Below are 20393 nucleotides of genomic sequence, written 5' to 3'. Positions count from 1 at the left end.
TAAGCTGAGGACAGTGCATGCACAGGCTAGCCAGCAGTCTAGGGCTGTGGTCACCAACATGGAAAAATGAGTTGTACGGATCTGCTTTTGCTCTTGGTGTTTATTTTTTAAATTGTGATGAAAGGTACGTAAGCTTTGTCCTTCAATTACTGGCAGGTTGATAGGACAGCTGCATTCAGTACACTCACCTCCCGAACTTCACCTTCCCTAAATGGAACTCTTTGCCATTAGTATTAGTGTTACTACTAGTGCCTATCAAGCACCAACTCCCCTTGCTCCCCTCCGCTAGCCCCTGGCAGCCACCACTGTCCTTTCTGTCACGATGAATTTGACTGTACTAGGTACCTCATATAAGTGGAGTCATATGCCATTTGTCCTGTTGTGGCTGGCTTCTTTCACTCAGCATCATGTCCTCAAGGTTCATCCACACTGGAGCAAGAACCAGAGTTTCATATCCACTGCCTGGATGCACTGTATCTTGATTATCCACCCACAGACACTGCGGTTGCTGCCACCTTTTGGCTCTTGTGAATAATGCTGCTATGAACTCCAGCCAGCAGATACCAGCTCCCTGCTTTCCACCTTTTTGAGTATACACCCAGAAGTGGAATTCCTGGATCATATGGTAAATCTACATGTAACTTTTGGAGAAACTGTCGAACAGTCACTCAGGATTTTTTTAAACAGGAAACCAGAAATCATCAGGCAGATGGCAACAGGCACTCAAGCTGAAAATTTGGATCCAAAGAAGCTTAGAGAAGTGGCTCAGGGTCAGAGGGGTGCCGGCAAGATGAGGTGATGGGGAAGTGAACTGTGTGAAGGACCAGAAGCCCAGAGCAGCGCAGGAAGGAGAATCAGGTAACACGGCCAACAGCTGGGTCTCACGGATGCTGGAGCAGGAGAGTCTTCTCCTTGCCTTGCCCCCTGGGGACAAGCTCAAGGACACTCTGTCTCCTCCTACTGTAGCACTGGTCAGCTTCTCCCAGGTGTCCACAACCACCTGTCTTTACCATAGCTGGTGTTAATCTCTGCTCCTTACAAATCAAGGAACTGAATTAGCCAATGGTAGGTAGTTAGACAAAGCCTCCAAAGTCACATTGCTTCTTCGAGCTGGTTTCCTTATCTCTGAGGGTGGCTGGAGGTTTAAAGAGACCATGCACAGTAAAACAATACGCCCTGGACACCATACAGTGCTGTGCGTGCTGGTTACCATGACTCTGAGCTGGGAAGTCATGGGTTAAATAAACGAGCTCCAAGTGTCTCCAGCCTCTACTCACCTGATGTTGTTGTGATTGGCCTTGGGCAATTTTTCACAAGCATTCCACAGAGCCTGAAGCCTCTTGTCTTGGTCCTGGATACTGGGAAATTGATAGGAAAGGCCATTGGTTGAGCATGAATCAATGAAATCTTATTTGTAATCATATATTTTAAAAATATTTTCTCATTTATTTATTTGGAAGGAAAAGCAACATACACACAGAGAAACAGAGAGAGATCCTCCATCCATATGACCCCAAGAGCCAGGACTGGGCCAAGCTGAAGACAGGAGCCATGAACTCGATCCTGGCCTCCCATGTGAGTTGCAGGGGCCCAAGTACTTAGGCCATCTTCCAGTGCCTTCCCGTGTGCATTAGCAGGAAACTGAACTGGAAGTGGAGCATGTGGGACTCAAATTGGGTTTCCTATATGGGATGCTGGCATTTCAAGTGGTGACTTAACCTACTGCATGACAACACTGGCCCCACGTTAGCAATCATATTAAATATTGTTATATATGATAAGGACCCAATCGTTTTAAGTGGTCATAGTGGCAAGTTATTATTATTAAAATAAATTCTTGGCTACTATTATGTCTCCATGCTCTCCTGTCTTGTCCAATGCTATTTTGGCAAAACTTCCTCTGAACACATCCTATGTCCCAGGTGAACCTGTGCCAGGGTAGCAAGCGACAGCAGGAGGGCAGAGGCCAGAGAGGGCTCTGAAGTAGCAGCGGTGAGGTCATTAGAGGACGCAGGACACCAGTCAGGGAGCCGAACCCTGCCTGCACACAGAGGAGGCAACCTGCTGCCTAGTTCAGTGGATGTTACCCACTGCATAGCCAGTTCCTGGGCTGCTGGCACCTAACAGGTGCTCGATAAATATCTTCTGAATAACTAAATTCTAGGAACTCAATATAGACATAAGGAAATCTTCCTTTCAAGACATAGTTTAAGGAACGGATAATCTCCAAACATTCTATGAAAAGATTTGTTCTACGAGTTTAGTTATAAGCCCTCTTAGAATTTTTAAAAAGTACTTAAAGGATTGCATTTTTATATCAGTCTCCACCAAGGCCTTTATGGTCAGGAGGGCCTGATGCGCAAAGGGCCTCTCCTCCGGAAAAGCTGAAACATGAACATCAGCAGGAAGGCACCAGCTCTGATGCCTGGACTGGGGTCCATGACAGGGGCGTGGCACAGCAGGTGCTGGGAGAGATCCTGACCAAGGTGAGAAAAATTCCCTTTCCACCTGCTCCATCCTCCCTAGCCTCCTTGGAGTCCTGGGCTTTGCTCCCGTCTGAGGCTGCTCCCTCGGGCTCATCCTCTCGGGAAGGGGATAGCACTTGCAGTGCACGTGTTGTGCTTGTGTGTGAGTTACCAATTAGCTTCATGAAAGTTATTTCTAACAATTCCAGATAAGGGTCAAGACTCCTGTGTACTCCCTTGTCCTACTCTTTTCTCCAGTAGCAATCCCTGCTATTCACTGTAGGAGCCCTTCCAAAGCCCTTTTTTACACATTAACACACACAGGAGCTCAAAAAATTTCCATACTTTGGGTGTGTTGAATATTTATTTTTGTTTTTACAACAGACAGAGTAGCATATGTATCCTTATTAGCTTGTGTCACTGGACAATCAATCCTCATCTACTGTCACACTGGCATGAACAGTTCCACTGACTTTTCACTTTCTCCAGGATACCCCCATGGTGCAGGCACAGCAGTTTATGTAGCCACGCCCCCACTCCCCATCCCAGTGAACCTTGGGCAATGTCAAGGCTTCTGCTATCCCAAATAATGCTGCAGTCCACATCTGGTACATGTCTCTTTCAGTGCATGTATAAGCATTCCCTCATGACAGATATCAAGAGGTGGAGTAGACTACAGCTTACAAGCTTTCATAATTTCCATAAACACCCATGGATGCAACCAACTGCAGATCATGTACTATGCAGTTAGGAGTAGAGTGGTTATGTCTGCACAATACATACAGCCTTCTTTTTCTTGCCATTATTCCCGAAACAACAGAGTATAACAACCACTTATATAGCACGTACACTGTATCGTAAGGTAATCTGGAGATGACCGAAAGATGGCCTACGCAGGAGGCTGTGCGTGAGTCCCATGCAAACACGACCCCTTCTTATATAAGGGACTTGAGCATCTGCAGATTTGGTACCCGAATGGGAATCAACTCTCCATGGACACTGAAGGACTGTACTTCCAAACAAACTGAAACTCACGAGTCACTCCAACACAAAGGACACTCACTTGGAAGCCTGGATCCACTCGTCATAAAGTTCGAAGGTCATAAGAGGTTCTGGCAACTCTCGGAGGTAAGATTTCAAAGCTCCTGGGTAGGAACACAGGATTGGCAGTAAGATATCATGACATGCCAGACACAAGTTCTACCAGCCTGCAGCACACCCGTGTGGGCTCCATCAAGGGACGGGCTCCCAGGCCAGGACAAGGTCAATGGTGGCTTCCCTCGTGAGTGGACCCAGGTCTGGCAGTGGGATCTGGGGTGACTACGGCACTGGCCTCCTTCCTCCTATGTCTCAGCAAGCTGTGGGGAAGCCCTTCCTGCAAGCAGGCCTGAATCTGGGTCCTGGTGGACACGTCTGGAGCATACCAGGAAGCCACAGACCCAAGTGTCCTTGCTATGGAGCCACAGCACCTGCACCCCACCCTTCCCTCTGAGCCTCTGCAGCAGGCAGGATGTCCTCGCCAACAGGCTGTGGGGCGCACCTGCAATGGCGTGGGGGTCCGCTGAGTACTCCTGCACGTCCACCACGCAGCAGTCCAGGGCCGCTTTCAGCTTCTTCAGCTTGGAGGCAGAGGGAGCTACACGGAAGAGTCCCTGCCAAAAGACAGAGGGTCACTGACAGCTTGTACTGCACCACACACAAGCAAGACAATCAGATGTGGAGTTTACCCACTCACTCTTTGCCTCCCTAACTCCAACGTGCACTTTGCCCAACATCATTTCCAATACTGTAGCTGCCTGTTTTCTATATATCTCCCCCCTGCCCCTTCCAATATAAGCAATGTCAGAGCAAGAACTGGGTCTTACTATGGTGGCCCCAGGGCCTAGGGGAGAGGTTGCTCATCCTATTGGTTTTGTATTTGTTGGATCAACAAACACTGGGTACTTAGACTTCTTGTTCTTGTATACTTCAGTGAATTTTTAAAAAAAATATTTATGGCCGGCGCTGCGGCTCAATAGGCTAATCCTCCGCCTTGCGGCGCCGGCACACCAGGTTCTAGTCTCGGTCGGGGCGCTGGATTCTTTCCCGGTTGCCCCTCTTCCAGTCCAGCTCTCTGCTGTGGCCCGGGAGTGCAGTGGAGGATGGCCCAAGTGCTAGGGCCCTGCACCCCATGGGAGACCAGGAGAAGTACCTGGCTCCTGCCATCGGATCAGCGCGGTGCGCCGGCCACAGCGCACCAGCCGTGGCGGCCATTGGAGGGTGAACCAACGGCAAAAGGAAGACCTTTCTCTCTGTCTCTCTCTCTCACTATTCACTCTGCCTGTCAAAAAAAAAAAAAAATTATGTATTTATTTGAAAGGCAGAGTTACACACAGAGAGAGAGACAGAGAGATCTTCCACCTGCTGGTTCCCTCTCTAAATGGCTGCAATGGCTGGGGCTGGGCCTGGTTGAAGCCAGGAGCCTGGAACTCCATCTGGGTCTCCCATGCGGGTGGAAGGGGCCCAAGCACTTGGACCATCCTTTGCTGCTTTCCCAGGTGCCTTAGCAGAGAGCTGGATTGGAAGTGGAGTAGCTGGGACACAAATGGGTTCATACAGGATGCTGTGTGTAGCTACATTTTTACAACCAAACAAAACCTATGTCCTCAGGGAAGGGCAGACTATGGCTGGTTTGAAGCAGCTTCCTTCTACCCCCCCACCGGCCCATTGTTAAGAGTTACTTCAGAATCACTGCCACTCAGCGTACCACGTAGCAAAAGCATGCTTCAAAGAGAAAAAAAAGGAGGAGAAGGGAAGACTGGCAGGTCAGAGCTGGAAAGGAACCTCCAGGTTCCAGGCTTCTGTTTCGGCTTCTCTGCTGCAGCCCACAGACTGGAAAACCAGCTGTGGCCACGCCTTGCCCCTTTGACTTTTACAGCCATTCACACTTCCACGTTCCTTTAGGAGGAAGTGGTCTTGGAATTTCTGGTCTGCAAAGATAGCGAACCTGGTTCTCAATACAGCATAGGTCAGATCAAAACAGATGGCTAAAGGGGTTTCACAGAACATCATGGGAGTTCTCTCTGTCTGGGCACTCTCTCTCTTAAATAAAGGACTAAATATATTTTTTAAAAGTGAAAAACAAAAACAAAGGGCCAGAGAAGGGCTATGAGGTTGTGGTCAGGCTGACCGAAGACATTCTTTTCCAAGCTGGGGGCCACCTGAGCATATCTGCTGGCAAAGGGAAGGATCAGGTGTGAAGTATGGAGGAAGGCCAGGGTGTGGCCGGGAATGAGCTGTTGGAGCTCATTCTTCAAGAAGCAGTTTACACTGACCAGAGTGTCAGCAACAGCAAAAACTTATTGTTCCCTTCTGCACAGAATGAGATCGTGTTTCTAAAGCATGTCTCCATCCCTTAGGGATACACACTGCAGTATTACCAGTGACATGATGTAATATCTGAGATTGGCTTCACAATGCCCCAGGCAGGGAAAAGGGGGCAGGGTAAGAGAGGCAAAGAATAAACAAGACGGACCACACCCTGGGGGAGAGGCTCAATCTTATCTTCCTATGTTTCTGCTTCCCCACAATTCAGACAGAAAAGGCCAAGGGAGAGATAAGATGACGCTACCAGCTCTCAGGGACTGTAGAGATTGTCTCATTCTTAAATCGATAACAAATGTGAAAATGCCTGACACACGGAAATTTCTTTTTGTTCTTCCCCAAAAGAAGATCGTATTTATCCCCATTCCCTCCTGAACACCCAGCATCTCGCACAGGTGTGGCTGTAGACAGCGGCCAACACATATTGGAACATTCGGTGGCCCCCTTCCCTTTTCCAGCCCGTCCGCCGTCCACGTGACCCAGTGCTGACTCAGGGGCTGCTGGCCTGTTTAGGGCTCATCAGGCTACTGGTCAGTCTTCCCTGGCAAGGTCCTAAGACGCCTCTGCAGCTCACTGCGTCAACTTCTGCTCAGTCATTAATGCATAGCATGCCCGAAATACACAGAATGACCGGACAGATCAAAGAAAGGTGGAGTGAGGACGTGAAAATAACCTCTGGGAGGAAGCAAAGACAAGATTCAGACCCCTACGAAGTGATTTCCACAGCAATGAAATATCAACGGCCACTAGTTTCTCCTGGGGCCTTGTATACACATGGCTCTGCGAATGGTCTTCTCGTATTTCTATTGATCATATTTCCAGGATCTCGATGAAAGAGTTGTGATCGAAATGATAAAAAGCTCTATTTTGAAAATTAGGGAATTTACTGAGCAGGAGGAGGAGGAAAAAAAGAACAGGAGTGGGAAGGAGGAGGAAGAGGAGAATGAACAAGAGAGCCACAGGAAGAGGAGGAGGAGGGAGAGGAAGAGGAGGCAAGGAGGAGGAAGAAAAGGAGAGGAGTAAGAGGAGGAGGAACAGGTGGGAGTAGATGATAAGGAGAAGAGGAAGAAGAGGAGGGAAAGGGAGGAAGAGGAAGGAGAAGTGGTAGGGTAGCAACAGCAGCAGCATCGAAATCATGAGGTCATGTCGAAAAGGAAGAAAGAGATTCCTCATGTCCCGACCACATCGGTCTCCCACAATCTCCCACTCTCCCTGTAAAAGTGGAGGCTCAAAAGACTACATCAGTCTCCCACAATCTCCCACTCTCCCTGTAAAAGTGGAGGCTCACCGACTACATTGGTCTCCCACAATCTCCCACTCTCTCCCTGTAAAAGTGGAGGCTCACGAGTGAAAGCATGACAGGTAGTGCTCTGTGGCCAACATGATCGGAACACTCGGCGGCCCCCTTCCCTTTTCGAGCCCGTCCGCTGTCTACGTGACCCAGTGTGAAATCTCCTGGAGGAGCAGCCCCGCGGGGACCAGCCAGGCCGTGCCCACACCCAGGTGTGGCTTCCCCAGGCCAGGGTCGGGACCAGGTGGGGACGACATGGGGGTGAAGCTCTCCTGGAGGAGAGGCCCGCGGGGACCAGCCGGGCCGTGCCCACACCCAGGTGTGGCTTCCCCAGGCCAGGGTCGGGACCAGGTGGGGACGACATGGGGGTGAAGCTCTCCTGGAGGAGAGGCCCGCGGGGACCAGGCGGGCCGTGCCCACACCCACCTCCTCCTGCATCCCGCACTCGAGCAGCATGGTCACGCACGCCTCAATGGGGAAGGCGATCTCCCGGCCGCTGATGCTCAGGTGCTCCTCCAGGGGCTTCCCGAAGGATGGCTTCTCTACCCAGGCCTCTGAGGGTCAGCAGCGAGAAAGGGACGGTCAGGAGCTGCGGACTGTCACCCATGCCAGAATCTATCCTTTTGGCCACCCGGATCTGCCTATGGCCGTCAGGGAAATGGACACTCGGGTGAGCCTCTGCTCCATGGTGTGGGGAGGATGGGGTGGACTAGAGAGAGTGGACAGCCAGCCAGCTGTCTCCAGTCTGACGGGTCCCCACCCAGGGCCGGCGTGCGTGAGTACGCTTGGCTGTGCTGGAACTGGATCAAGGCACCTGCTCGTGGCGCTCTAGCAGCTAATGGGGCCCTGACTGTGTGGGGCAGAGCCTCAGGGTGCACAAAATACAGGGAGCTGCTCCGCCTGGGGAAGGCAGGCAGGTTCTTTTCCCCTCTCCAAGGAAAGTCTGCACTTACCCTGTTGTGCTTTTATCTGAGGCAACACAGCCTGCAACAGCGTCAGGGACTTTCTGTGGTATTCAGCTTGCACTTCTATGAGCTGGAGAAACACAAGGACAAGCATTAAGCTCTGGTGAAGAACAGCAATGTGCACAGAGTAGACTGCACATAGGAGCTTGTGCTTGGGGGAGGAGGCCCTCGAGCCCCCGGCTCCCTCCTCCGATTGGCTAGGGAGACGGGGATGCTTCCTCATTAGCTTCCGCAGCCAAGGAGTGGAAGCATGGGAGGCAGGAAGCAGGGAGGCCAGGAAGGGGCTCCCTGGAGCAGGAGCGTGGCTTAGGGAGGTTGGCACTCCATGCTCAAAGCAACAGGCAGCACAGAGAGGTGCAATCATAGGAGCACAGAGATGGAAAACACACTTAACAGTTCAGCTGCCTGCAAGAGACAGATGCCTTGGTCTCTGCAAAGTTAACTCTGATCAGGGAATCTGTGGCCTGATCCATGTCCTCTTCCAGCCCCCTGACAGGTGGAACTCCTTTGGCTACAGTGATACAGCCCAAGGGGTGTACTGTTTGGAGCACCCCATTCATTTAAGAAACAGCTTGAATGATGCTAAGAGCGGATTAAAACCCGAAGACAACTCACCCCTTCCCCCCTCCAGATTTGGGCATGTACGAGGGGAGGGGAGGGGATGCTTGGTGGGCAAGATAGACACTCCTCAAGTAAAACTACAGTAATTTGGCTTTTTAAAGAAAGAAATCAGAATACTGAAACACACGGCACACAAAGGACACTCAGGGAAGTCTAAGGGAGCTTGGCATATCCATGATTTCTGTAGTTCTAGAACCTCTACATTAATTAGCTTGGCATATAAATAAATAAACGATTGAATACATTTGGATGAATACTCCTGTTTCCAAATGCACATTTCAGGTTGGAAGCACCGTGTATCCGTTCTTTGTCTCCAGAGTGGAGGGGAGTCCTCAAAACTGCTGGGTCATTCCCGAAAATGCTCAAAAGTGGCTGCTGGTCCACAGCCAGACCTCTCTACCCCATGAAACATTCTAAGAGTGTTCAGCCTCGCTCCTCTTTTCCCTTTATTCCTTAACATTGCATCCGCTCAAAGAACTTTCAGGTTGCAGGGTTTTACACTCAACTGTAAAAGCAGGTGAGTTTAATTGTTCTTTATTTTGTATTTTTTGGGGGTCAACTTTTGGTTGTTGTTATTTGTTTGGTTTTGTTTTAAACTTGCCTTGCATTCACCTGGGCCCAGGTAAATTATCTGGACCAGACTATTTAAGTTCAGAAGACTTAGATGCTGCGTCTTCCGGTTTCTCTACCTGCTCAATCTGTTTTCATGGATAAAAAGAGGCAAACAGGCTCTCTCAACCACTGTTCACCTACCGGTGACTGTCTCTGACAAAAATCTAGACGAAGAGAAATATGTGCTTGGGGTAGGGCATACATCCCCCTATTCCTCTCGAGTCTCTTGTGATCACAGATCATGGATTCTCAACACTGCTCCTGCTGACATGGGGGCCAGATAATCCTGTACTGTGTACTGCAGGGTGCGGAGCAGGATTCCCGCCCTCTTCCCAGGAGATACCAGCAGGACTCCCTCATGGGTGCTGACAACCAAAGCCATCTCCACATGTTCTCATATGTCCCCTACAGAAAAGGGTACAGCCTGTGCTCCAGACGGAGAACTGCTGCCCTGGGTGACGGGGCTCCCACAGTCCTCAGTGATGCGGCGGGGTTTACTGGTAGGCGTTTTATGAAATGCATACAAGGAGTGACAGATAACAGGACAGAGTCACAGTCATGGTCAGAGCCATACCCTTTTCCACGGTGTGCTCAACCAGCAGCCCCCAGTTCCTTGCCCGTATTCCCTTGTTGTGTGCACCTTGACTCTTAGGAACAGACTTCCGGCCGCCTCACCTTTTTGCACCCTTACCGTTTGGAAGTAGTTTGCATAGTCAATTTCTTTGGCCACAAAACTGTACATGTCAGCGGAGAGCTGGTCCTGTGCAAGGGAAAATACACAACCAAGGTGAAACACAAAACAGAGAGCGGCTAATGCACATCACAGGAGAAAGAGCCACACAGGCTCTTTTATCTCATTTTTAATAATACTTGACGTATTGCAAACTTTCCCCACGGGCATGCCTATCTTTCCCAATCATGGCTCTGGAGAGCAAGTATGAAACCAAGGATTCTAACGCAGGGGTCACGTCCAGTGTTAGAGCGAAAGCTGGTAGAGGGAGGGATCTGTGAATGCGCCCCTGCCCCCATTGTCTGGCTTGCACCACCGTTCTGAAGCAAGCCCCAAGTGCTGCTGCCGTCTCCACGCTGCCTTTTCTTCCTGCTGATGATTCTACTGCTCTGGCTTCATTCACTGTCAACACTGAGGAACGCACCACAGACACAAGGGGAGAGCAATCTGGAGGAAGCTCGGATATGGCAGGTGCACCAGGAGGGGGCTGTTGACTCAGAAGCTGGCAAATATGTGGATTCATCCAATATTTTACACAAATCTCACTGTGCTAACAATCAATCCTTCACCACCCAGCTCTCCGTGGGGCTGAGTGACTATGGCTTAATGTCGCACTGGAATCTGAAATGTTTTGTCCTCTCTCGGGTGATAGTATTCAGCTCCATGGTAACATTCAAAGCGTGGGATAATCAAAGTGCATTTGGGGCAGGATGTCGACGGAGGCACTGCTTTGCACGAGTCGTATGATGTCTAAGGCTCTTCCCTGTTCAGTGGCCCGAGGCTGACAGCCCTTCAGAGATATGTTAAGGAGAGAAGATGTACATGATCAGCATGCATATGACAACAGCACAGGAAAGTCAACATAGCTGCTGAATAAAAGAGGGTGGGCAGCTGCATGCTTTAGGGAGAGCCTGTTCAGGAAATACAGCAACCTCATAACCTTAGCTTCTCCAGCTGCCAGTTAAGCCACGTCTCAGCAAGAACACTGGGATGTGCAGAAGCAATCTGTCTGCTTTCCAAGATCCGTGACAGGCATGTAATGACTGGGGACATCATTCAAGAGTTCTCTGTACACAAGGCGACAGAGCCAAGCGACAGAGCTAAAGGAGGTAGTCTGTTCTCTGGAGAGCTCTGAGCACAGATTAGACCACGCTGTGCTTCAGCAAGCCCTTGCAGAGAGTGAAGAATGAGTGAAACCAATTACCATTCACTGAGAGAAGTCCAGGTGCCAGGCACAATGTCACAAAGATCGCTAGTCTCACTCCCATGGGTAAGGACTGATTTCCTGACTTCAGATCAGCAGGCCACAGAGTTCAAGGACAGGATTGGTCTGTTCTTCTCTGTCTCAAATCACTTAGCATATTAGGGGCTGATTTACTACTCGCTAAATGAACAAATGAGGAAACTGAGACTCAGAGACAGTGAACTTCCCAAAGGATAAAACAGGCTTAAGACCACTACAGTTCTCTTTCCCCAGAGGATCCTTTAAATGAATGCCTCTGAGAAACTGGTCTTGTCTGGAATCAACCTCAACCACCATCCCTGTAGCAAGCTCTGTTCCAGAGATTTCCATCACCAGCCTGGTAGTTGGGAGGGGTACGGTTCAAGTTGGGGGTGGGGGACAAAATGTCTCCAGTGATATAAATGATCCGGCAGATGGAGGAGGGGACGGGAGACCCTTTGAAGGTGCAGAAGCTGCATCCATTGCACCTGCAGGTCCCATCACTCACACTCCTCCAACAGAAGAATCAGAACAATCTTTATGTGCCTGCAGGAAGACAAAATGGTGCTCGGGGCCAGCGCTGTGGCGCAGCGGGTTAACGCCCTGGCCTAAAGCTCCGGCATCCTGTATGGGCTCAAGACCTGGCTGCTCCACTTCCCATCTAGCTCTCTGCTATGGCCTGGGAAAGCAGTAGAAGACTACCTAAGACATGGGCCCCTGCACCCGCGTGGGAGACCCGGAAGAAGCTCCTGGCTCCTTGCTTCGAATCGGCACAGCTCTGGCCATTGCAGCCAATTGGGGAGTGAACCAGCAGATGGAAGACCTCTCTCTCTCTTTCTCTATCTGCCTCTCCTCTCTGTGTAACTCTTTCAAATAAAATAAATAAATCTTTAAAAAAAGAAATAGTGCTTAAAGAACTCTGACTGTATAATTATTTATAGTTAAATTTTAAAATATTAGAAAGATAATGTATTGGGATATTAGTGCTTCTGATATACACTGTCAAATATCGCATCAAAAACATCAACATTTATGCTATAAAGAGTAATCACAGTGTTTTATATTCCACAATAAGTTTTTACTATTTAATCAGCATTAAATATGAGGGGGCTTCAAAAAGTTCATGGAAAGATGGAATTAAAGACAGTATGAATTTTCCACAAACTTTTTTTTTTTTTTTTTTTTGACAGGCAGAGTTAGATAGTGAGAGAGAGAGAGACAGAGAGAAAGGTCTTCCTTTCGTTAGTTCACTTCTCAAATGGTTGCTATGGCCAGCGCGCTGCGCTGATCCGAAGCCAGGAGCCAGGTGCTTCCTCCTGGTCTCCCATGCGGGTGCAGGGCCCAAGGACCTGGGCCATCCTCCACTGCACTCCCGGGCCACAGCAGAGAGTTGGACTGGAAGAGGAGCAACAGGGACAGAATCTGGCGCCCCAACCGGGACTAGAACCCGGGGTGCCAGCACCGCAGGTGGCGCCGGCCTAACTTTTTAAAGGCCTACCATAAACAGATGGATATAGAGAATATATTCTTAATTTGTACTTTTTGATCAAGAGGTTCATTGACTTCTAGATTTATTAGCTCTTTGTCAATTCCCTTTATTGTCCATTGTCAATTCTTTGTCAACATTGAATATACATTTTCAGTTCTCACCTACATTATGAGATTTGTAAGTGTTCTTTATAGTGACCAGACCTTTGGTTTTATCAAATTTCGTGAATAGTCTCCTCAATTTGCCATTTACTTTTTGGCAACTTTATTTTTTTTGAGGTTTTTCAAAAATAGCTCTTACATGTGGTAATATTTATTAAAATTTTCTCCATGATTTCCTCTTTTAGTAATATGCTTAGGGCTTCTCAAACAACAATGTAAATGCTCATATATATATATACAAGTACTTCGAAAACCTCAAGGAAAACAGAATTGGAAACTTACTTTGGTGAAAAACTTATGAAAGTTATACCTAGTTTCATAATACATATTTTCTGTGAACTGTATCAAGACTTGTCATACACATAGATTTAAAAAAAATTTTGTTACTAAAAGGTATTTGCACTGTCCTTCAAGCAAAATAATGTTATTTGAAAGAAAACTTGAATTAGTTGCAAATGACATTGCATATTCCTGGGCAATCACTCTAAAAAAATCAGAAAGAAAGAGGTATATAATCAATGTGCTAAGAAAAGAAAGAAAAATAAATCACAAAAAATGTTCAATTAAAATCATAAATGAGGGGCCAGTACTGCAGTGCAGCCAGCTAAGCATCCGCTTCTGACACCTGCATCCCGTAATGGAGCACTGGTTCCAGTCCCAGCTGCTCCACCTTCAACCCAGCTTCCTGTTAATGTACCTGGGAGACAGAGATGATGGCTCAAGTGCTTGGGTCTCTGCTACCTGTGTGGGAGACCCGGATGGTATTCCTGGTTCCCACATTATTTTCCTATTAAAAAAAAAAAAAAAAAAAAAAAAACTTTCCTAATCCCATTCAGCTCCTGGTCCACCTTGAGGGTTTTGCCTGACCTTTGGGAACTGAAATACACAGTCCCTAGAGTTTTACTGGGGGCGTCTGGAACTTCCTGAACCTCAGTTATGTCATCCTTCTGTGATGATGATGACAGTGATCCCTCTGAGTTTGGTGAAGATCAAGGAGCATCTCTGTTTATCATGTGCTCTGTCCTGTAGTCTAGGGAAATGACACAGCGATGGCCAGCCTCCTTTATGGAACTACTGTCTGTCAGGGAAGAGCCTACCAGTGCCTCAGGATAAGTCCATCCCACGGGAAGCTCCGCCACCTGCTGGCTCCCTGTTGAGTGTGGTACCTGCTCACCCTCAGACCTAGCAGGGTGGACTCTTCTGGCAACAGGGGTTCCAAGCAACATCAACGCCCATCAGCTATCCAGAGTCTTCCAAAGGAGAGGGCAGTGATGAGGATTCCATGCACTTACTTCCCATAACATGGGTGAGCTTTGTAGTAACAGTTAAGGGCCAGACTCACTGCTTTTAGTTGCACATTGTAAATGCATTGTGAGGAAGGCAACCCGGACTAGACTTCAGCCTTCTGGTGGCCACCTTTCCCGAAGTCAGGCTTGACTTTTCAAACAGCAACAATTATACACTGGAGGAAAGTGAAGTGGAAGAGACACAAATTAAGAGAGGGAGGGAGGGGCCGGTGCTGCGGCATAGTGGGTAAAGCCACCACCTGCAATGCCGCATCCCATATGAGTGCCGGTTCACATCCTGGCTGCTCCACTTCCATTCCAGCTCTCTGCTAATGGCCTGGGAAAGTAGTAGAAGATGGCCCTAGTCCTTGGGTCCCTGCACCCGCATGGGAGACCCAGAAGAAGTTCCTGGCTCCTGGCTTCAGATTGGCCCAGCTCCGGCTGCTGCAGCCATTTGGGGAGTAAACCAGCAGATGGAAGACCTCCCTCTCTCTGTCTGCCTCTCCTTCTCTCTCTGTGTAACTCTCACTTTCAAGTAAAATAAATAAATCTTTTAAAAAAGAGAGAGAAGGAGCAGAGCAGGTGTTTGGACTAGTGGTTAAGCCACTGGCTGGGATGCCCATATCCCATACCAGAGTACCTACGTTTGACACCCAACTCCAGCTTCCTGCTGGTGCACACCCTGGGAGACAGTGGTAATGGTTCAAGTGACTGGATTTCTGCTATGCATATGGGAGACCTACATTAAGTTCTAGGCCCCCAGCTTCAGCCCTCCTCTCCCCAGCCACAGCCACCTGTAGCACAATGTGGGGTTTCTGTTCCCAGACATGACCACTGCAAATGTAGGGTTCTGGGGAATGAGTCAGTGGATGAGAGAGCACCAGACACGGTTAAGTGGGAGAAGCAGCAACATGGGTGGAATAAGGATAACGATGTAAGTGATGGGACATGGAGGCGGGGGGGGGGGGGGGGGTTAACAGACGACACCTGGAGGAGGACAGCACTGTCTTTCAGCGGAAATCCCCGGGCTGCAGCCAGTCTGCAAAATCAAAGTGCCACTGCTGTCACCAAGCAGATCTGCTTTCTCATCACCGTCTCTCCTGTGGTCACTCCATTCACAGGTCCCTCCTTACTCCAGCTCCTCTAACTGGAAAATTACCAATACTTAAACCTCCTTGGATGTACTGTGGGTTCAGGGGGGTCTTGGGGAGAAGAAGGGAAGCAAGTACCAGTTGTGAGGAGAGGGGCTGTCTCTTTCTTTTTTTTTTATTTTTTTTATTTTTTTTTTATTTTTGACAGGCAGAGTGGACAGTGAGAGAGAGAGACAGAGAGAAAGGTCTTCCTTTTGCCGTTGGTTCACCCTCCAATGGCCGCCGCGGCCGGCGCACTGCGGCCAGCGCACCGCGCTGATCCGATGGCAGGAGCCAGGAGCCAGGTGCTTTTCCTGGTCTCCCATGGGGTGCAGGGCCCAAGCACCTAGGCCATCCTCCACTGCACTCCCTGGCCACAGCAGAGGGCTGGCCTGGAAGAGGGGCAACCGGGACAGAATCCGGCGCCCCGACCGGGACTAGAACCCGGTGTGCCGGCGCCGCTAGGCGGAGGATTAGCCTAGTGAGCCGCGGCGCCGGCCCAAGGGGCTGTCTCTTTCAAGACAAGGAAGCAAGGCAGGGGTTGGGTGGGCTTCTCAAGGAACAGTGCTGGTCAGCCCGTCTGCCTGCATCTCAGCAGGTGCCTTCTTCTGGGGTCACCTTGACTGGGTTTTCCTGGAAGGCTAAAGTTCTCGGAGCCCCAGTGATCTGGGGAACTCTGGGTGGCCTGTTGTGTGCATAAACAAAGAGAACTCAGTTGGCCTCATTCACCTTTAGCCTGTAAGTGTCCATTTTGCTCCTTTGCCTTAAAGTAGAAGAGACTAAAAACTTGACTGCTGAGAAAACACAAAACCATGAAGAGATCAGAGGAACCAATCCACTCAAGGCAATCCTGAAAGCCCTTGGGAAGGCAAAGGAAGACCAAGGTAGGTATTTAAGACACTTGGCAACCCACAAAGTCGAAATAAGCAGGGTCAGAAGAGAAGTTTGACAAAGCCCACAGTGGGTGCTCACAAAGACAGCCACCTGTAGCACAATGTGGGGTTTCTGTTCCCATACATGACCACTGCAAATCCATTCAAGTAAATAGGTGGCATGACTAGCCAAGGGCGTTATGCAGAAGAATGGACAGTTCTCTTGCTAAATAGCGATGTATATGAAGTTGTTATAACAAACTATATTCATGAGAACAGACCTGTCCCAGGAACTGGGAAACAAACTACTAGAACACAGTATGGAGAAACACATCTGAGGCAGGAGGAATCAGGATTTCACTTTAAGAGGGTGGCTTATCTGACTATCCATCTGAATAAAAGAAAAAAACCCCTACCTTATGCCACGTTCAAAAACACATCTCAAGTGTATTAACATGTATAAGATGAGTGTATGAAATACGTTATTGCAAATACTAAAAGAAGAAAAAAATTCTAGCTTTTGGGTAGAAGGTGCCTGAGGGGTTAAAGGAAATACATGCATGTGGTGAATTGTTTAATGACAGACTCAGTGTGAACAGCACTGCAAGAAAAATGGAATCTGGGAAGCACCTGTAGTGCACCAGATAGAAACAAGTGTACCATCCCTAATATATGAACTGGTACTTAGAACAGACATTTGGTCCAACTGCCTATAGCAACAGGCAGCTCACACAACTGAGAAGGCCAACATGGAGACAGTCTAACAAATACATGATAATGATACTCATCACATAATACTCAGGGAAGACAAAATCACAAGGAGATCGGCTTTTATCCCTCTTGTAGGCTGTCAAAAACCAGACAGGAACGACATATATTACAGGTAAAGATGGAAGAAAATGTAATGTTAGAATAGCTGGTGGGGACCTGAATTACAATTTCAGAGACGTAAATTGCTAATAATTACTAACATTTTTAAATGGATGCATAGATACTGATATAAAAATATAATTTTTGGAAATCTATCCCTTAGAAAAAATTACCAGAGTTATAACGAGATGCACACACACACACACACACACACACACACACACTATAAGTATCATTTTGGGAATAAATAATAAAACAAATAAAACAAAACAGCCCAGTTTCACCATCCCTCAATAGGAAAACAGCTAAAGAAGTCATAAATACATAAACAATCGCGTGACAGTAATGACGAAGACACACTCTAAGAAAGGGGGACTGACATGACTGTCACTGTGTGAGCATCATAGAACAGACCCACGGAAATGAAAATGGCTATGATATCACACTGCAACATAACTTTATGGAACCACAACAGTACATGCAACCCATCATTGACTGAAATATGACTGTATGTGTATGTGTGTGTGTGTGTGTGTGCATCCATTCCTATTAAGAAATATTCACTCTGGGGCCAGTGCCATAGCTCACTTGGTTAATCCTCCACCTGTGGCACTGGCATCCCATATGGGCGCCGGTTCTAGTCCTGGTTGCTCCTCTTCCAGTCCAGCTCTCTGCTGTGGCCTGGGAGGGCAGTGGAGGATGGCCCAAGAGCTTGGTCCCCTGCACCCACATGGGAGACCAGAAGGAAGCACCTGGCTCCTGGCTTCAGATCAACATAGCTCCGGCCGTGGCGGCCATTTGGGGGGTAAACCAACAGAAGGAAGTCCTTTCTCTCTCTCTCTAACACTGTCAAATAATAAAATTTAAAAAAAATTAATATTCACTTTATGAAATAGACTAAGTTACATCTACAGCTACCAACCTGGAGAGGTATCCAGTATATAGTGTTCACTGAGAAAAGTGGAAGGAAAATATAAGCAGCATGACTGTTTTATTAAAAACAAGTACACAAGTAACTAGGAAAACGCTACAGATGAGTGTATGCTTGTGTGATTATGAAGAAAGGTGTGGAGGCTACATTACTGGTTCTAACACTGGTTTCCCTACCCATGCAATTTTTATGACTATTTAGCATGAAACATGATACATCGCTATAACAAATTTTAATAATTATTGGGAAGGAGAGATATGGGTCATCTTGTTTGGAACTCCAGGGATTGCTAAGCAGGAAGGGGCAGAATTACTGGTGTTTTCTGTGATATACTATTGTAATTTGTGACTGGTTATGAATGAACATGTATTACTTTTGTAATTTTTGAAGAAGAACTGAATATGGTTTTTTGGCATAATGGCAAATATAAGAGGCTATCAAACAATGTATAATGTTATCGAACATTTAATATATTTAGATATTCACATTCAACATCTCTTAATTTTACCTTCTACTACCTATTGTAAAAATATTTTTTTTAAAAGATTCTTTACTGAAGAACATAGGTCCATGGTAGATACACAAAATACAGAAAATAAAAGTGAGATTAGCAGGATAGAAGTACAATACTACAGGAAGGGTACACAATAGGCAAACTTGATGTTTATACAGGGTGTCAAACGAGAGTGAATCCTGGACCTGAAGAACAGGTCTCACTTTGCTCGGCTCCACAATGCTGTAAGTTGGGAGACGACGGATTCTTTAAATGTCTTTCAGTGTTCCTAGCTACAGAGGGAAGTTTAACTGATTCTCAAGGTCACCTGCGTGCAAGGTCACAGCCACCTGCACAGGCTGGCTATAACATAATAAGGCAACAGACAAACCCATGAGACCAGAGGGCCAGAGATGTTCCTTTAAAACGGCACGCGATTGAGACGACAGAGGCCTGCAATAGTTCTAGAAATGTGACATTTTTGTTCTCTGGGGCTCAATTTTATTCCCTGGGTTTCTGAGGAACCCAAACTGACACACATGCATGTAAACAGATGCATATGTATCCAGAGTACCATGAATGGTGCATTGCTAAGTCCTGTAGATTGTGGGAAAAGTCAGTGGGAAACACTGGAAGGAAGAACAGATTTCAGAATAACACCCTCTCTCTTAAAAGTGCCTTTCTTGGCCGGCGCCGCGGCTCATTAGGCTAATCCTCCGCCTAGCGGCGCCGGCACACCGGGTTCTAGTCCCGGTCGGGGTGCCGGATTCTGTCCCGGTTGCCCCTCTTCCAGGCCAGCCCTCTGCTGTGGCCAGGGAGTGCAGTGGAGGATGGCCCAGGTGCTTGGGCCCTGCACCCCATGGGAGACCAGGAAAAGCACCTGGCTCCTGGCTCCTGCCATCGGATCAGCGCGGTGCGCCGGCTGCAGCGCGCCGGCCGCGGCAGCCATTGGAGGGTGAACCAACGGCAAAAGGAAGACCTTTGTCTCTGTCTCTCTCTCACTGTCCACTCTGCCTGTCAAAAAAAAAAAAAAAAAAAAAAAAAAGTGCCTTTCTTTTCTGAGACTATCTCCATGGCTGGCATTTGAACTTTATATGTAAGTGCCTTCCAGGAGGTGCAAGATTGATAAGGGGACTTGGGAAATAGCAAAGGACCAACAAGACAAGAAACAAGATGAGTCAAGGCTCATCTATGGTCTAGAGTTGCAACTATCCTGTGTGGCCCATTCTTGGAGACTCAGACAACTTACAATATCTTCCCACAGGGGCCTGCATTGTGGTGTAGTGGGTTAAGCTGCCACCTGCATTGACGGCATCCCACTAGGGCATGGGTTTAAGTCCCGGCTTCTCCACTTCCTATCCAGCTTCCTGCCAATGTGCCTGGGAAAGCAGTGGAGGTGCTTAGGCCCTAAGTGCTTAGGCCCCTGCCAGCCACGTGGGAGACCTGGAAGAAGCTCCTGGCTCCTACATTCAGCTTGGTCTATCCCAGGCTATTATGGCCATTTGGAGAGTGAGCCAATGGATGGACTATCTCTGTCTGTCTTTCTGTCTGTGTCTCTTCCCCTCTTCCCTCCTCCCTCCCTCCCTCTGTAACTCTGCCTTTCAAATAAATAAAATAAGTCTTTAAAAAAAAAAAAAAGCAAGCAAGCTTCCCACAGAAACAAAGGCCACATTGTCTCTTTGCGCACCATGCAGGAACAACAACCATAATCCAATGCTGCCTCCCTGTCTAGGTCACTGTCACATCTCTCACCCTGGTAGGCAAGCAAGCACACCTGGGAACACTAGTACAGCTAGAGGTTCCTGAAGAGTTTTAAGAGAACTCCAGTGAGCAAACGGGAAATTCCTGGGGACTCCCCCCGGGGTCCCAGGAGGGAGGAGCAAAGAGGGTGG

At 48.2% G+C, this 20393-nt stretch overlaps 1 protein-coding gene and 1 long non-coding RNA gene across 8 annotated transcripts in view; both read right to left on the bottom strand.

Annotated features, from left to right (window-relative positions):
• ARHGAP44 (Rho GTPase activating protein 44) overlaps nucleotides 1-20393 on the bottom strand; it is a 189083-nt gene that overhangs the window by 32925 nt on the left and 135765 nt on the right. For all 7 annotated transcript variants that reach the window (XM_008270707.4, XM_051825172.2, XM_051825173.2 and 4 more), the window contains exons 8-13: nucleotides 10009-10077; nucleotides 8073-8154; nucleotides 7546-7673; nucleotides 4006-4117; nucleotides 3529-3610; nucleotides 1278-1358 (exon numbers count right to left, since the gene is read on the bottom strand). In XM_008270707.4, the coding sequence (XP_008268929.1) occupies nucleotides 1278-1358; nucleotides 3529-3610; nucleotides 4006-4117; nucleotides 7546-7673; nucleotides 8073-8154; nucleotides 10009-10077 (554 nt within the window). The remainder of the gene's footprint in view (nucleotides 1-1277; nucleotides 1359-3528; nucleotides 3611-4005; nucleotides 4118-7545; nucleotides 7674-8072; nucleotides 8155-10008; nucleotides 10078-20393) is intronic.
• LOC138846219 (uncharacterized) lies at nucleotides 13385-20388 on the bottom strand. Its single transcript, XR_011383677.1, has 2 exons — nucleotides 19551-20388; nucleotides 13385-19179 (listed from the first exon to the last, which is right to left on the bottom strand). It is a non-coding gene; the product is annotated as an uncharacterized lncRNA (long non-coding RNA).

Source organism: Oryctolagus cuniculus, chromosome 17 (genome assembly GCF_964237555.1).
Source record: "Oryctolagus cuniculus chromosome 17, mOryCun1.1, whole genome shotgun sequence".
In the NCBI taxonomy this organism is placed as follows: Eukaryota; Metazoa; Chordata; class Mammalia; order Lagomorpha; family Leporidae; genus Oryctolagus; species Oryctolagus cuniculus.
This window is presented reverse-complemented; position numbering and strand designations above follow the sequence as displayed.